The sequence below is a fragment of the Phalaenopsis equestris genome, unplaced genomic scaffold (genome assembly GCF_001263595.1).
Source record: "Phalaenopsis equestris unplaced genomic scaffold, ASM126359v1 Scaffold234060, whole genome shotgun sequence".
In the NCBI taxonomy this organism is placed as follows: domain Eukaryota; kingdom Viridiplantae; phylum Streptophyta; class Magnoliopsida; order Asparagales; family Orchidaceae; genus Phalaenopsis; species Phalaenopsis equestris.
The window spans coordinates 89297-107729 of NW_018251986.1; the positions used below are offsets into that span (position 1 = coordinate 89297).

At 34.0% G+C, this 18433-nt stretch overlaps 1 protein-coding gene across 1 annotated transcript in view; it reads left to right on the forward strand.

The window, feature by feature from the left end:
* The first annotated feature begins 6817 nt into the window (after positions 1 to 6817).
* Positions 6818 to 18433, forward strand: part of LOC110038824 (chromatin remodeling protein EBS-like) — a 32244-nt gene continuing 20628 nt past the window's right edge. The window contains exons 1-3 of the mRNA XM_020743737.1: positions 6818 to 7224; positions 7333 to 7675; positions 7798 to 7866. Coding sequence (XP_020599396.1) covers positions 7152 to 7224; positions 7333 to 7675; positions 7798 to 7866 — 485 coding nt within the window. The 5' untranslated portion in view covers positions 6818 to 7151. The remainder of the gene's footprint in view (positions 7225 to 7332; positions 7676 to 7797; positions 7867 to 18433) is intronic.

Here is an 18433-nt window from a genome sequence, read left to right on the forward strand (position 1 = left end):
TTTGAAAATTATTGATCCCGCTTTTGGTATCTAAGTCTCTCAGGAAAAGAAGAAGATGGCCTTTCTAAATTAATCTTAGTTGAGAGATAGGTTTTTCCACATCCTTAGGAATGATTTCTTCAGGTTTTTCAATTTCTAAATTTTCTCTCTCAACTTCAATCTCTTTCTGAATTCCAAAATTCAATTCATTTCCACTCCTGAGAAGGTCAACTTTAACTTGCTCTTGTTTTTTGTTTTTGTCTTTCGAATTTATTTCAATATTACTAAGAAATGTCCCCTGAGGTCTATTGATAAGTGCATTAGCAATTTGTCCCTGTTGCATCTAAATACTTCTAATTGCAACACTCTCACCTTGTAATTAATTACCCATCTGTAACACCACTTCTTTTATAGAATACTTCTTTTTCTTAAATTTTTGGTTATTAAAGTCAGGAGGGTAAGAAGGCCTACAATTAATATTTCTCTGGTTATTTCAATTTCCTAATAGATTTGTTTGATTACTCCCCCATTGCAAATTTCCACCACCAGAATTATTATTCCAGTTAAAATTAGGGTGATTTTTCCAACCAGGGTTGTAATAGTTAGAATATGGGTAGTTAGGTCTATTGTTAATTGTATTTAAAGTCTCTAATGATGGTTAAGAATTAATCATTTGTCTCAATGAATTTTCTTCAATCATATGAGGTGTTTGAGAAAGTTCATTCCAAATTGGTCTATCTTTCTAGATATTGCAGCAAGTTGAGATGTCAAAATAGAAATAGCATCATTATCGTGGAGACTGACTACTTTCTTAAGATTTACCTTTTCAGAGAGCCATTGTAAATTATTAGTAGTCATCTCTTTAATTAAGGCATAAGATTCATTAAATGGTTTTGACATTATTGAACTTTCAACCGCAGCATGTAAGGGATCCTACGGTATATTATAAAATTTTTGAATAGTCAACCAGTTTGGTAAGGCATGATGTGGACACTTTTTGAGGAGTTCTTTAAATATTTCCCAAGCTTCATATATTAACTCACCTTTATACTGAGTAAATTAAGTAATATCATTTCTAAGCTTAGCAGTTTTTTAAGGTGAAAAATACTTAGCTAAGAATTTATGTGTTAAATCTCCCCAAGTTCTAATAGATCTGGGTGATAAAGAGTTTAACCACATCTTAGATTTATCCTTTAAGAAAAAAAAGGTTTAAGCCTAACATCGTCGTTTGATATGCCATCGTACTTAAATGTAGCACATAGTTTTAGAAAACTTGCAGGATATAAATTTGGATCCTCATATGGTATTTCCCCAAACTTATTGTTTTGTACCATTTAGATAATAACATGTTTAAGTTTGAATGAGTTAGCCACTATAGTAGGGGCTTGTATGCTTAAGTGAATTTCATATTTTGTAGGGTTTGCATAGTCCCTTAAAGGTCTTCGTATTTGATGATGTTCATTTTCAGCAGTTTGAATATCAATGTTATTATGTGATGTGTTAGTGTTTCTTGCAAATTATGAATTTCTTTTTGTTTTCTAATTTTTCAAATCATTTGCACTTACTCAGAATCATAAAGAACTAAATCTTCAGATCTTGATCTAAGCATGCAAAATGTGAAAGTTCATAAAATAAAATAAAACACTCAAAATAATAAAAAAATTTCTGTTATAAATTTTTAGTTTTTTAATTTTTTTGGTTTTGAAAATATTTTTTAAATATTTTTAACAACAATACAATTTTATAAAATAATTCTTTAGTTTAAATAATTTTTTTTAGTATATAAAAGAAAATTTTGTCGCGTCTGACAATGACGTCAAAAACTTGAGCTGACCCACAATTACACTGATTTTTTTATTCCAAAAGATAACAAAAAACTTGACCCAATTTGTATTTAACAGCTAGTGTGAAGAAATTAAATGTTATAAATTTTAGAATAATAGATTTCAAACTATGGATACTACACAAATATACATATCGTTTCATGTAATATAATGTTTTCTATAAAAACCCTAGTATCGATCCCACAGGGAAGCGATAATTCTTTGTGTGGAATTTTAGTGAAACTTTTACTTAAAACTGTAGAAATTAATATAGAAAATATAATAGCAAATTTAAGTGTAAAGTAAAGCTACAAAATTCCTTCAAGTTTTGTTTAAAACTAAATGTAAATATTGAAATTCTAAACTATGCTAAATGTAAAAGAGAGTTATAATTTTAAAAAGAATTTTTCCCTTGTAATGAGTTCATAATCTGTGTAGGAATCAAAAGGTTTAAAGGTTTAAATGATGTGCTATGACAAATAAGAGCATACCTATTATTTACCTTCTCTCAAGTGCATGAAGAACATTAGTTAATCTAAAGCAAATTCCTGATTGTATGGTAGGTTGAGTAAATTCTAGTATTTTACTTCTAGATTACCCACTGTGCCCTCTTTAAAAGGGCCTACCGGGGACTCAGGTTCAAACTTTAGACTAAATTGGTGAAGGATCAGCATGTCTCCTTACAAACACCAATTCTTCGCTCATCAAAACTTATCTCCCAATCTATTTGCACTCTCCTTGGATTTTGGTCACCCTCCTCGTGAGGTTAGTGACGTACTCACTAGTTGGGTGAAATCATAGCCCTCTCGGGTAATTATGTTTCGCAACAGATTTGAACATTACAAGTGGCCAACTTGTAAAGTAAATGAAGAAACGGTGAAAATACCATCTTAATTTTAGGAATAAAAGAAGTTCTAAACAAATTAAATCTTCCACATAATTACTTATTATTGCAAGCAGAAGGATAAGAAAACTACTTAGAATTCCTGAGGATAATTAAACAAAACATGATTTAAATTAAAACTCAAGTTCACAAAATAAAACTTAAACAAAAGTACAAATACTTATCTCAAACTCTTACCCAAGCAATCCTCTAAAGTTCCCTAACTTCCTTAACTCCAATAGACTCTTACAAGACTCACAAAACTTCAGCAATCACAAAGACTCACTACTTTCTCACTATGGTGGTCACCCACTCAAATGGGGGTCTAACTTGCTATAAAATGACTCCACACACACTATTTTTGTTTGGAATTCATCCCTATATATAAAGCTATGAAAATCACCAAGGGTTGTTTCAAACACCTCTTCAAAATTCATTCAAATTCAATGAATAAAAGTGGTAACCATTTCTGGTGCTTATCAAACTGTGGCACCTAGGCGCCAATCTTGTTTGTACTCTAGCGCTTAGGAGCCAAAAGTGGAGTTTATGCGACACTGCTTCATGACTTCATTTTGCATCATTTTCACACATTTTCCTATAAACTCCATTTTATGTACCTTAAACCAAAAACATGCAAAATACATTTCATTAAAGTGCAATATCATAAAAAAATAAGCATGAAATGTGTATATAAAATCAGTAATTTTAAGATGTCTAATATGATTTATACAACATGGCAAAGTAAATATGCTAAAAGCATATAAGGAAGACTAGAGCACTAATCGACGTTAGTGTTCTCCTCCGTCCCCTTATTATCATTAGAGAAAACTTTCTTCAATTCAATTTCGATGTCATCACCATAAGAATCTGAGGGAGGATCCTTTGAAGATTGGTTGGTAGTGAGCCCCTCCATGACAATCCCAGTTTGACGTTGCACTGCTCGACTCCTCTTCAGAAAACCCCAAATGAATCCTTCCTCGGTGAACCACTTTTACTACTTCTTTGCCTAAACGTCAAGTACTCGATCACAAGCCTCCTAAACATGGTATCAAATGATAGCCTTGAACTCAAGCAAGTTCTTGAAGACCTTAACCACTTTTTACTTAACCTCTGCAACATCAACATCCTTCACAGACCTAAAAAATCAGATTTCTTCCTCCTGGGCTAACACTATCAAATTAAGGGCGTGAAACACACTTCTATTACTTCATTGAGATTGATCGTGCCTCCATCAATGCCTCTAGAGTTTTCTCCAGATCCTAAAGTTGCAATAAGAAGAAAGTCATTATTGTTGAGAGTTGTATCCTACACTTTGTCAACTATGATTCCAGATTTGTGACTCCTTCAACCTCATATTCATATCTACGCTTGTACTCTCCTTGGAGGTATTTGATCTTAACAAATTAAGAGTTTCAATTTCTCAAAGCCAGCTCTAACCTCATATAAATTTTCACCATTTTATTTATCTGAAAGAAGAGAAGTTTGGGTCAAATAAATAATATTATTATATAATAGCAAATAATAAAAGAAACTTACAAAGCCCTCAACCTCCAAGAGTCTAGTACATTCATGAGACAACACATTCTCGGGAGTATGAATATTAGAAGGATTAGATAAGGACTTCCATGATTCTTTAACCCCCTTATGTTGTTTCTGAGGAAGTAATTCACAGTCACTATTCGTTGGGGGCCGCTTTGAGGATACCATGAGAATTGATTCAGAAGGTCTTTTCTTAGATTTCTTCAATGTTACAACCATTGATAACTCGAAGCGAAATAAAGGTTGGCCTTGAACAACGTTTCCTCACCCATAAATTAATGAATATATTATGTCTCGAATAGCATTTCCTTAAAGTCATGAAATCCTAATATGTGCACTATTTCTTCCTCAATTATCTTAAGAGAAACAAACAATTGTCAGAACCTTTCTCGCTTCTCATGGAGCCCCGAACCATTCTTCTCAAAGAAGAATCTCACAAACCATTCTTATCCGTTCATTTAGGAAAAAAATCCAACGCATTGTGCTTAAACATCACACGAACATGCGTGTAACTAAAAAACCTACACAACTATGCTAAAATTGTCGGTTTTAACATCAACTCGTAGAAAACAGTCAACCCGATAATGACTGTCACCACGTGGCAATATAGTTAAGCAACACAAACTCTGAATGCTTTCATGATTTTAATAAAGTTTAGTGTGGAATGAAATTGTAAACTAGATCTCAAGGCTGCCTCATTAACAACAATATACCCAGAAGGAGGAGTATGCTCGGTTGGTCGAAGTCAGTAATTTCACCACCATGTCTTTCGGGAAGTAGTACTTCTTTTAAAATAAAATCAAGTCACACTCCGTCAGAATTCAAGCCGCATCTTTCAACTTCTGACCTTTCTCTTGTTCTCAGTAGGACGAGGTTTTCCAATTGTCGTCATTTCTACAAAGTGAAAGAATATTCTGTTGCTCGCCTGCTACGCAAAATGGGGACAACTTTCCTCTTGGTCGTAATATGAAAGAAGATCTTGTTGTTGTCCTGCTATGTAGGACGTTGACAACATTTTTCTTTGTTGCAACATAAAAGAAGATCTTGTTGCTCGTCTGCTACGCAAGACAGTGACAACTTTCCTCTTTGCTGAAACACGAAAGAAAATCTCATTGCTCGCCTACTACATATGATGAGGATAACTTTTCTCTTTGCCACAATGTGAAAGAAGATCTCGTTACTTGTCTGCAATGCAAGACGAGGACGACTTTGTTCTTAGTCGCAACATGAAAGAAGATCCCATTGCTCCCTTGCTATGCATGATAAGGACGATTTTCTTCTTTTGGAAAATCTCTCTAACAAAAGAATACACTCTTCCACCTTTTTCTCCTTCTCATTCTTCTCACTTATGATTCTTGCCCTCATCCACGGTTTCTATTATAGGCTTAAAAGGAGACCAAACATTGAAATAATAATTAAAAATAACAATAAAAAACTGAAATTTGCATTAATGCTCGTAATTTCATCTTCCAACTTTTGACCTTCCATATTTCTCATTCCAAACTTAAAAATTAAAAATAAAAATTGTTTCAGGTATTACACTAAAGAATTCTTTATATTCTCTTCTTTGACTATTTTAAGTTAAATATATTTAACCTATTTTAAATATACTTAAATTATTTTTCGATCCAACTTTTAATATATATTCCTTAAGAAGAAAAATTCTCTCATATTTTCTTCTCTAATTAATACAAATTAAATATAATAAATTATTGCCTGAACTAGCTTTATATATATATATATATATATATATATATATACACGAAAAAATAACTTAAAATTTGCTTCGCGTTCGGAATTTGCGCAGATCCGCATTCCACCATTCTGCCTTCCCTAAAATTAAGTGGTATGAATGTAAATGTCACTATTCAATAAATAAAAGAAATTGTTTAAACAACAATTTAAAAATTATTTATTTCTAAGGAGCAAGGGAGGGAATTGAACAAGAGTCTCTATATATATATATAAAGATTGACCGCCCTTCTCATATATAAATCAATATTTAATAATAAAAAATGTTTCAGATCTTAATATTTTCGGACGACAAAGTTAATTTTGCCCGAAAATATGAGGACAACTAATACACCATCAACAAAGTTCAAACATCCAATACAAATCTCAAGGCATGACACAATTCTCAAGACAATATTCTAAGTAAGAAATGTTTAAACTTCGATAAAAATCATCCAGAACATCGATTTTAGCAAACTTATAATCAAACTAATTGACTCGAGGAGACGAACTCAATGGTACCAAAGTTAATCAAATCAGAGTCAAATCAAGCTCAGATCAATCAATTAAACTATAATTATTTTTTTTTATAATGAAACTTTTCAGCTGAGTCAGATCCCATGATTTTTATTCTTCCGAGTATTCCACGCAACAAAACCTGGTGTCATTATTGTTTGCTTTCTTTTTTTTGAGTGCGTGCTGAATCTTTGTACCACATTAAAATAATATTCTGCTACTTTACTGTCGTGAATTTTCTAGTATGCATCAACCATCAAGTCATAGATAAATGAACAATTTTAAATATATCTAATAATATATAATCTAACTATTATATCAAATTTTATTTTTTATTTTTGGGGGCAGCTAATGCAGCTTTTGCTCGTTCCCTGTTGGAACCGAGCAACAGCATCACCGTCATCCGCAGCATTTGCGCTTGAGCACCTAATTAGGGTTGGCGCCCGGTGCTTCCATTTCCACCCCGTCCACTCCGCTTCTGGCTAGTCCTCCTCGACCAACTTCCTCGCCCGGATCAATTTCAGTCTAACCCCGCCAAATCGGCGAAGAAAAACGTGCCACAAAATCGAACGCGGCGCTGGCTGGCGAAGATAGCGTGGGAGAGACAGTGGAGATAGAGTGAGATCCTGAGTTGGAACTAAGTCCGCTGGAGAAGGAGAAGCTCGTCTGCCGAGCTATCGATGGCAAAGACGAAACCTGGGAAGAAGGACGTGGACTCCTACACCATCAAGGGCACCAACAAGGTCGTGCGCTGTACGTATCTACTGTTCTTCCCCTTTCACCCATTCTTCATTACATTTTTTGTCGCTCATTAGTTTGTGGATTAGTTTTTTTCTTGATGGGGTGACGATATTTGTGCAGCTGGGGACTGCGTGCTGATGCGACCGTCGGACACCGACAAGCCTTCGTATGTTGCGCGCGTGGAGAAGATCGAGGCGGACCATCGTAACAACGTGAAGGTTAGGGTTCGTTGGTACTACCGGCCGGAGGAATCCATAGGCGGTAGGCGGCAGTTCCATGGGGCAAAGGAGCTCTTTCTTTCCGACCACTACGACGTGCAGAGCGCACACACCATTGAGGGAAAGTGCGTCGTCCACTCCTTCAAGAACTACACCAAGCTCGAGAATGTAGGGGCCGATGACTATTTCTGCCGTTTTGAATACAAGGCTGCCACCGGTGGATTCACTCCGGATCGTGTCGCTGTGTACTCTCTCGTCCGATTGTTTTCTATTTTTTCGGGCGTCCGTCTGTTTTTTGTGGGGTGCGAAAATGTTGGGGGCTGGCTCTAATTTTCTCTCTTTTTTTTTCTTAAATTTTTTTATTAAGGTATTGCAAGTGCGAGATGCCGTACAATCCAGATAACCTTATGGTGCAGTGCGAGGCATGCAAGGACTGGTGACTGATCTTACATTGCATTATCTAGCTTTTTTTTATTATTTGACCTCTTTCAGTGAATACATGGGTATATGCTAGTTCTATTATAGTATATGCATTAAAGCCATGTAGTAATTTAGTTTCCTCAATGGTTGTGGAATGTTTGTTTGGAAAAAGTTTTCTTTCCTATTTTATTACTATATACTGTATTTAGGAAATCATCTTTTTAGATTCTAGCTATATTATAGCATGTTTTCAGATCCTTTCATACAAAAACCAACTGTTTCTATGTTTGGCATAATTTTTTGTTATCTCATATTTCATTTGGATATGCTGTGATTTTATTTTGTTATATTTTTTTGGTTGTAAAGTCATTGTAGCTCTCATATAGAATTACAAGCATCTCTAGAAGTGCATTTCCTTTGTCATGAAGCTGTGCGATGCATGATCATTGCAATCCTTTCTTGTTTAAAGTCATTGGAGGGCAACATAATTCATGTCTACTTTATGTTTTAGTTAATTTTTATGTTTTATTGGTGTCTTTAGCCATTGCTGTCATCAATATGATTTATCAATGTTTGACTTATGTTATGTTCTCTCTTTTACATTCTGAGATTAATATTTATATCATGTCATATTGCACCTAATGAAATAATTATTATGGTTGCCCACTGCTCACTTCCCTCATCCCATCATCTTGGTCACCTACCTTCTTCCATGCCCTTCTCTCATACCCGTTCTCCTCTTTCACCTTCTTGTCTCTCCCTTCTCTTAAACTTTCTCTACCACTCCAAGTTAAGATTAAGAAAAACACGATAAAAACCTATTGTTAATATCCATTATTTGGTGTTAGAGCAAATAACAATCCTTAGAGATCAGTATTGAAGTTCCTAAGAGAGTGCCAAAGAAGATTCAAGTTCTCCATGATCTGTTTCATGAAAAGAAGAAAGTTTTAATGGTACATATTTTTATCCCTATTATTCATGATATTATTTCTCTTCATCATTGCACCATTTTATTATCTGTTCATCAATTGGATAAAGGTTATATACTCTACATCTTCTCATGCTTTCACATATTTTTACCGCCAAAGAATGCTACCTTCTAGTTACTCCAACGTCCAAAGGTACCCTACTTCATTTGGTGCTTAAGCCCCAAGTTCCTCAAGATTTACATTTGAATATTTTGAAGGACGTGAATCTCTCTTTGATGAGGAAGATGTCAAGTTCGATGATTTCTTGGAGAAATTTTGCTCTTTATTTGATGTCTGAGTCTGATGAGCACAATCCAATACTATCTGATGTTGATTTGACTAATTTCATTTTGAGATCCCATCTAGTGATATTCCTTAGGCATAAATTGTGATTGTCTATCTTATTATTACTTTATTTTACTAAATCATGTTGGTTCTTTCATGCCACCACTGCCTTTGGTATGTGCTGATTGTTTTAATTTATCATCATTAAATTCATGTCTTCCAATCTTATCATGATTTTTCAAATAGGATGGTTGTATGATAGGCAAATTCGCATGTCAAAGCATTTATATAAACTTCTATCCGCATAAACTGCTGTTTTTTTAAGGTTTTTGGCAGATATTCATCTCCAAACCTTACTACTTCACCATCATGCACTCTATCTTTCAACTTCTGGAGTAGCATCTTTGATGTAGGAAAATTAAGGATCTAGTGTCACTAATGAAACCTACGGAGAGGTGCATTGAAAACTCAAAACATCTTTTTTACATTTTCAACGTTCAATGTTAGCAAAAATTAGGTGCTTTGATGTAATGACTTCATCTTTTTATACCAAAGATAATTTAGCAGTTTCCAAAATTTGAAACTTCATAAGTATTGAATGAAGATAAAATTTTAATATTATTAAGTTTATTCTTCCAAAATGAAGTCTGATGCGTGTCACACTTGAAAAAATTCTATGTTTAACACTTGAAAAAATTCTACGTGTATGTGCAAAATTCATAATTAAACAAATTAAACGTTGATAAAAATTACTCAAAGGAAGAATCAGGGTTTATGTCAGTACACGAGCTTTTCCCTCGAAAGTAGTTGTTCACTTGTGAAGCATGCAAAGATGAGTGACGTCATGAATTTCAAATTCATTAGAGTCCATCTCATCCTCAGGTAAGGAATGCCCAACCACAATTCTTGTAGGTTCTTCGGAGACATTCAGTTCATCATTGTTAGCCATACTGAAGTCTGTATCTGATTGAGAGGGATGTCGCCAGATGAAGTTATGAAGTGTCATTGTGGCCACCACAATATGCACCTGTTTTTGAAATGGATATGACGACATATCACGTAAGATAACCTATTTCTTCTTCTAAATTCCAAATGTTCTTTTAATTACACCGCGTAAAGATGAGTGACTTTTATTAAATATTTCTTTTCTACCATGGATGGTGTCACTTGCTCTCTCAAAATCAGGAATTTGGTATCTGGTGTCCGGACAGGGCTTCAGGTAGCACTTCTACATATGATATCTAGCATCAACTAAATAATATTTTCCTATTACGAAAGTTTTTTTTAATGACAAATAATATATATAGCTAGTACGTTTACAAAACAAACCTAAAGGCGGGTGAAGGAAACACTGTGATATATTCCTATTTACATATGAGAAAATAAAACTGTCATGTGCACTCCCTTCCCAGTTCGCTATCACAAAAGTGAAACACATGTTGAAGTCACATACGACCATGATATTTTGAGTTGTTGAACCACTCCGACCAATGTACGCCACTTTATTGTGGCTAGGTAGTCGTACATCAACGTGGGTACTGTCTATTGCACCTATGCAGTTTTGTTTTACACCGTTATGAACTAATTATATTCTGAAAATAACGTGAACAAACCAATAGTTACCTTGAAATAAGACATATAACGAAGATCGTTGACAATTTGTTCTGGAGTACTAACAAATGATGGATGCTCTGACTTAATGATTTGATTTGCTAAGCTAACAAGTGTCTGTACGCCTTTGAAAAAGTAACGACTAATTGTTTTCGATGAATGCTGAAATTTCTCAATAGCTCTTTTAATTGATTCGTTCTGTGACAGAATGTACAGTGTTATAGCCAACACCTTCTTATTCGTCGTTCTAAAAGAACCTTGGAGGCCGTGTTTCAGATGAAAGAGATACATAAAAATAGATGCAGTCATTCTAAATATGTTACCGGACATTATTGGATGTCCAGAAAACATATCACCTACCCATTTATCCTAACAAAGTTGGATGTCATGCGGGGTATGCGAACACTGCTGGATCGGTAATGCTCCAACAGCAGTATCTCTATAGCTGCAGCCCATGCCATTCTTTTACAACATTTCTGTTGCCGATCCATCCTATAGGAAGAAAAATGTAAGTGTTAAAGAAATTATTAAGACATAGAAGGAGCAAAAATAAGTAATGAAAACATCAAGGCCTACAAATTACACATCGAATAAAAATGTACAAAGATCAACTTATAAAAAAACATGAAGCATTTAGAAGTACTTTAAAAAAATATGAGTACAAAGATCAATATATTAAAATGACCCATTTATAAGTTCATAACGCAACAAAAGCTACAAATAACAACACATAAAAAATAAAATCATTCATCCACCAAAACATGCAAATATTCTATGCACAATTCTGGCTGCACCGCCATGAATATTTGCCCACGGGTAGGATCCTCAAATTTTTTCACACACTTTGTATGAAATCGCATGTCGGCAACTACTTCAGGAATATGGGCCAAAACTCCAGTACATTCTAAGATGGTGCTGTCAGGGAGTGGAGTAGGTGGTGGAGCTCCAAAAACATCAATGAGTATATCGAATGAGGTTTACACAAAATTGTCCTTTTCATTCTTTGTCCTACCAAGCCTGGGCCTCTTTGAAGGTGAACTTGATTCCCTTATCTCCCTTTGGTTAATACCACACATTTTCATCAGCTGTCAACCGCTCAAGGGGGAAGTCATCTGGTATGCCTGCAAACCCTATCTCACTAGGGTTGAATGCATCTTTCCCGTCGTGACAACCCCCTTAAAAATTATGTCAAGTTTTTTTTCAAAGTCCGGCTCAATTTCATGCTGCTTATATTTCTTTGCTGACGACAATGCCTGTAACATTGTATTTAGAGGGATTAGTTGTTAAACCAAAACATTATGAGAAATAAAAAATTGAATGTGTAAAAGTTACCTATAATTTCTCAACCCACCATTCATCTGGAGCATCGATTGTCCGTTTAATGGGATCCCAACCCAAACCGGTAGATCCACGTTTTAGCTCATTCCAAAATTTTCATTCCTTCTTCAATTGATCCAATTTGTTTTTGAATTTTAGCTTGTCGTGATCCCTGCCAGTCAATTCTTTGAAATTCTTCGCAATATTTGCCAACCTTGTTAAAATATGTGGTTGACCTATTTTATAATTCTATTTGTTTAATACAGAGATCGCAAAAAAATTTTGTAACTTCCTCATCCCACATAGCAGACATACCCCTTTCATTCGCCTTAGACATGTTGGAACTATGAATACACCAAAAATTTATAAACAAGATGCAATTATTTCACAAAGAGCTCCTAAGAGTCATTTTTTCACGGCAGAGGATTTCAAGTAGGATTACTCCACATCCAAACACAATAACCTTCATATTATATTATGCATTGAAATATTAGGGAAGCACTGCAATTATTTCAAGTTCTTCAAGCTGTATAAGTATAATGTCCAATTCATTGTGTATTGAATATTAGAGGATATGTAATGACTTTGGGGTAAATATTGACTTGTCGAAATTTGAAAGACAAATAGAGCCAAACAAATTCATTAACTCCAGAACCCGCACTACCAATATTCTTTTGTAAAAGAATACATAACCAAATTTGATCAATATTTATTGAAATGTATCGGAACAATCAAAACTAACCCAATATTGTAACCCATTTCAACTCACCTTTATCTACTTCAGGTATTCTATATGTCTCAAGGCCTATTAATTATCAAGATGAGCTAGAATAAAGGTAAGATTTTGAGTTCCCCTCATGCCTATTCATTTTCCAGCATACTACAGAACCTCTTCAATATAGTGACATAGGAAGTCATAAGTTTCATACAATGAATTAGAAATTCATAAACATTGATGCATTTTTTGGTGCAATGGTATGAGTTTCATCATTAACACCAAAGCTACAAGTCCACACCAAAGCTACAAGTCCACGTGTTGGAAATTCATAAAATTTTTCATTTATTATGCAAAACAATTCTTACGTATAAGGTTAATTTTTCCTCTTAAATCCTATCAAATGCTTCCTCATCTACTTCAAAATGGCCCAAGCAGCAGCTGAAAGTATAGACTTTCAGTTCATATACCAACATTCCCGAGGGTCTAACAGATTATTTCCCTGTTAATGTTCGAAGAATGATAAAACAAATCCCAATGGAGAAAAAGGATTTATGTAGCCAAGCCCACTTAGCTAGATAAAGGCTTGTTGTTGGTCTAGTGATAATAAGTTCTAATCTTATTCCCAACAAATTTAGGTAGAGTTTTGAGAGAGCTTAATGATGAATGGATAGGTGAGATGCTTTCTGGACATCTTTTTTTCATTAGTTTACACGGGAATGTTTTCATTATGGAGGTCCAAGCAACATATTTGTTGGTATATGAAAACATGACACTCTATAGGACACAATGGAGAAAAAGGATTTATGTAGCCAATCCCACTTAGCTAGATAAAGGCTTGTTGTTGGTCTAGTGATAACAATTTCTAATCTTATTCACAACAAATTTAAGTAGAGTTGTGAGAGAGCTTAATGATGAATGGATAATGATCAGAGGATAGCCCGTTAGATGTCTTTTAAAAGTGCAAGGGAGGCTCATTGGAGTGTTTGTATGAATATTGAAATTTTTTTCTAATAAAAATCTTACTCTACTTAATATTGCAATCTCTCTATCTTATGTCAACATGATTCATTCTTTAGGCTTTTATGGTTGAGGCCTAAAACTACCATCTATTAAGTGTTGAGAACTTGTATACTGAAAGAGTGCCTGAATAGCATTCAAAAGTCATTGGAGGGATTAGAACTTGGAAACCGATTGGAGTGACTATCATGTGGTTTGTTTGATATTAAGAATATTAGCTTAGTTAAATTGTGATTAAAAATTCACATCACTCTATTTTCTTAAAGTCTATTGAAGCATCAAATCTGTTAAAGGATTCAATTTTTTTTTTCTGAACTTTTTGATGGACTCATAGAGGAGATTGGAGAGCCCCTAGTTCAAATTGTTTTTGGTAATTCTACTGCTTATAAGATGGATAGAAATGAATTGATGGAGAATAAAAGTAGATGCATTGGACATCAGAATATTGCAATTATTTGATTCGTGAAACACTTAAGAGTTATCTTTAGCATAGATATGCTTAAGCAAAGCAATGAAGGGTCATAATTATTTAAGAATTTTGGCTTTGATGAGATTTTTTTCTCAAGCAAAAAGCTCCTATGATATGCTACAACTAGATTTATTACCACATGCTTTCTCTGCAAATTACCGTGAAAGTAAAACAATCTTTGGACGCTATGATCATTTTCACACAAGGTTAAATTGTACGTGGTGAAAAATCTGTAATTTTTGGGAGGGAAAAAATAATGATTGATATTCAATTTCATAGAAAACTATTACAAGATAAATAGTGGGGGATGGATTTCACATTAAGAAAACAATAAAATCATTTATAATTTTCTATAATAAAGAAGAAACTGGAATTATGACATTCCATTAATTCTGAATCCTAAAAATAAAAAAAATAATTATAATATAAGATTTAAAATAATATCTTCCTAAAAAATCCAACACCGTCTCTCAAGTTGGAGCATAAATGTTTGTCATGCCCAACTTGCTTATGAGGGACTTGAAACTATGCTTGAAAAGTTCTTTAGTGAAGTTATCTGCTATCTGTTACACAGTCAGAATGAAAGACATGCAAATAGCTCCACAATCAATCTTCACTTTTATAGTGTCTATCAATCTCCGCATGTTTTGTGCGATCATGTTGTCATTGGATTTTCTTCAATGCTTATGACATCTTTATGATCACAGTAAAACTTCATTGGCATGTTCATCGGGAGTCGTAGCTCTTAAAAAATTCTCCTCAACAATAATATCTCTCATGCTCCATTAGCCATAGCTCAATATTTTGCCTTGGCACTACTTGCCATTGTATTATGTTTCTTACTTCACTATGTAACCAAATTTCCCCAGACATAAGTATATTATTAGGATGTCGATCTTCTGTCAACAACTCAGCTTGCTCATTTTGCGTCAGAGTATGCTTTTATGTTCAATTGTGTGTTCTTCTTAGAAGACAAATGCGTAAATTGATGCACCAAACTTACAGTAAAGGCAATGTCTGATATTTTATGTGATAGATTGATGTAGATCTAATCGTTTTTCTCTCTATTTTATATAGCGAACATAATCATTCAAATTCTTCTAAATGCATCATAATATTGATTATGCTTTTGTCATAATGCTATCAATTTATTGTAATACATAATAGCATCACAATCATCTTGTTTAAATTTTCAAAATATGAGTTTTCAACTAAAAAAATTGCAATGAATTCTTTAGGTTTGAATAGTGATCTCGAACAACCTCTTAGGTATCCCGAGCATCGGGAAGGAATATATGAGGCTTTAATATGGTAGATTCCATGGAGTTGATGAGACATGCCATTACCAGAGAATTTTTGGATTCATTTTCTGATTTGGGTCGCTAGCAGTAGTTTTTTGGATTTATTCGATTAAATACCCGATATTTCCTCTTCAATTGATATAGCTTATTTTATGGATTGAGCTCATTTCAAGTAATTTTATAACTGAGATAAGTTGGTAAATTCTGAGGAAAATATTCAGTTGATATAACCCATGAGAGGAGATACAGGGTGAGGTATGATGATTTCAGAATTACTGGAACCGACTGAGGTTTTAGAATTTTTTGGAACTCCCTTTATCATGTCCGATTTGCATGACATCCTCAATACCTTAAAAAAAAACAAATGTTTAGTGGCTAACACGAGGAAAATAAGAAACATGCATTAGTTTGAATACGGGTTAGGCCTTTGCGTTTTAGATGATAGAGGAAGGATAAGGAACGCCTTGGGTCTCTGAATGCCACGATCTTATTCTCTGTGTGCCGCGATCCGGTCATTGCCTTCCAGACAAGCTTTAATCGCGACAGTGTTACCTTCCCAACCACAATCCACCTGTTCTTTCCTAGCCACACTTTGATATCATGTGATTTTTGGGAAGGGAAAAATAATTCCTATTCAATTTCATAGAAGACAATTATAAGATAGATAAAGGGGATGTCTCCCACATTAGGAAAGCAGTAAGATCAGCCATAGTTCCCCATAGTAAAATAGGAAATTGAAAATATGATATATTAGTGATTCAGAATCTTTAAAATAGAAAATAATAATAATATAAGAAATTGAAAATAAAATATTCCTAAAAAATCCAACAAAATATTATAAGAATGAAATTAGAAAAATTATTTTGAATGAAAGAATTTTTAAAAGTGTAATTTTTTTTTTGTTTGAAGAGTGATTTATGTAGATAAAAAGTCAATCATGAGCTCCATTTACGTTGATATGCATATCTTGTTTAGGCAACTATGATTAACTACTACATCTAGAGGGAAGGGGGGGATTATTCTCCCTTAATTATCCACTACCGTGTTTTCTTTTCTTTTCTTTTTTAGATTTTCCCTCCAATTTTATGAAGGTTAGGCCGAGCTGCATATATATTTGTTATTTGCTTAAAGAGATAATTAGAGAGTGTATTCTTCCAAAATGTCTACTTGATATCAGAGTAAGAAAATAAACTCTAGCTCTTCTTTTAGTTGTTGAGCAACCATAACCTTCCCTGTAGGTGTTAGACTTCATTCTTGCAGCCGGACTCTCTTAGGCATCAATGACGGTCTTTTTCAAATAGCAGCAACGCAATTTCATCCTGGTAGAAGCGTTCTCCTCTAGGCAACAATGTGGAAACAATAGTAATGGCCTACTCCTATGCATTCTAGCGACTTAGTCATAAGACGACATCGACAATCTATTTTCTCTCTAACGTAAATCATTGGGAGGGCCGATTTTTACTTTATTGTGGAAATTATAGGGAGACTCTGGTATAATTTCTCACTCTACTGGAAACACAGAAACCTCATAGTCTGATTTTCGCTTTCTCGACAGAACTCAAAGAGAGGCCTTGGCTGATGATTTTTTTCGATCTCAGGAATCAGAGACTCCGACGCACGATTTTATATCTCTAGTGCAGATCCTGTGTTGATGATATAGAGTTTCCCTTCCGGGTGTAAATCCCGTGTCAGCAATAGACAGTTTCTCACTCTAGCCAGAACTTTTGTGTTGGTGATACACAATTTCTCATTTTAGCAGAAACCCTGTGTCGGTGGCAGAAAATCTTTTTCCAATGGAAGTCTTGTGTCGACGAGTGAGTTTCTCTTTTTGGAGTGTATTCTTGTGTCAACAATAAATAGTTCTCTTTCTCTTCAAAAGTTATTCTAAACCTGATCTTAGGATGTTTGATTCTGTAGCTTCTAAAACAATTGTTGAATAGAGTATGACCCGACCCGACCTAGGGCTTGGAGTTAATTAAGACAGAAACAGATGGTTGGATGGTGAAAATCAATTATATGATATTCTATTTCTATCACAAGCAATTTAATATTCAAATAAAACGTGAAAAAGTCACTAAAGAAAGCAATTAAAATTATCAAATAGAAATATTTAGCTTTTCATTTGTTGTTCTCTTCTTCTGTACACACATTTGATCCTCTTCAGTTTATCTTGTTCAAATGTTAAAACTCAAAAATAATATGAAAACAACATAATGAATTATCTAAAGATAGTTTATGAATAATTATACTTCTAAACTACATTAATACCAGAAAAAGAATTCAATATGCATGCAAGTCTATAAAAAAAATCTTATAATATGTTGACCTTTCATATTTTTATAAGAAATTTTATATATGTTAATGCATGCATGAATGACCTTTCTAAATGAACATATATTAATCTTCTATATGCATTTATCTTTACTTTTATTTTATATTTTTTACATACACATTTGTCTCTGTGAGGATCATCATTAACAAAACCTAACAAATGTTCGACAGATATTGCCCCGTCGGCTCTCATCGACACAACTTTTAGCGATTTACATATCGCAATTGTCTAGGGTTGAAAGAACCTTACTTGTCCTTGACCGATATTACCCCACTACACAGTGGTTAGTGATGTAAACATTATTGCTGGTGAGGTAAGTTTTGGTTTAATCGCTCTTGACCGATATTATACTGTCAGCATAATGGTTAGTGAACTATCACAATTGTTTGGGATGGTAGAAAACTTTGTACGCGTGGGTATACTAACATCCCCTATCTGTAGCATTAGGGGTTGAACTCCTCTGAATATGCATATAAAAACATTCATATATAAACTTTTTCATTCTTCATATATACATTATTCTGAGATATCTTTATGTAATCTACGAAAATGCATACTTTTACTC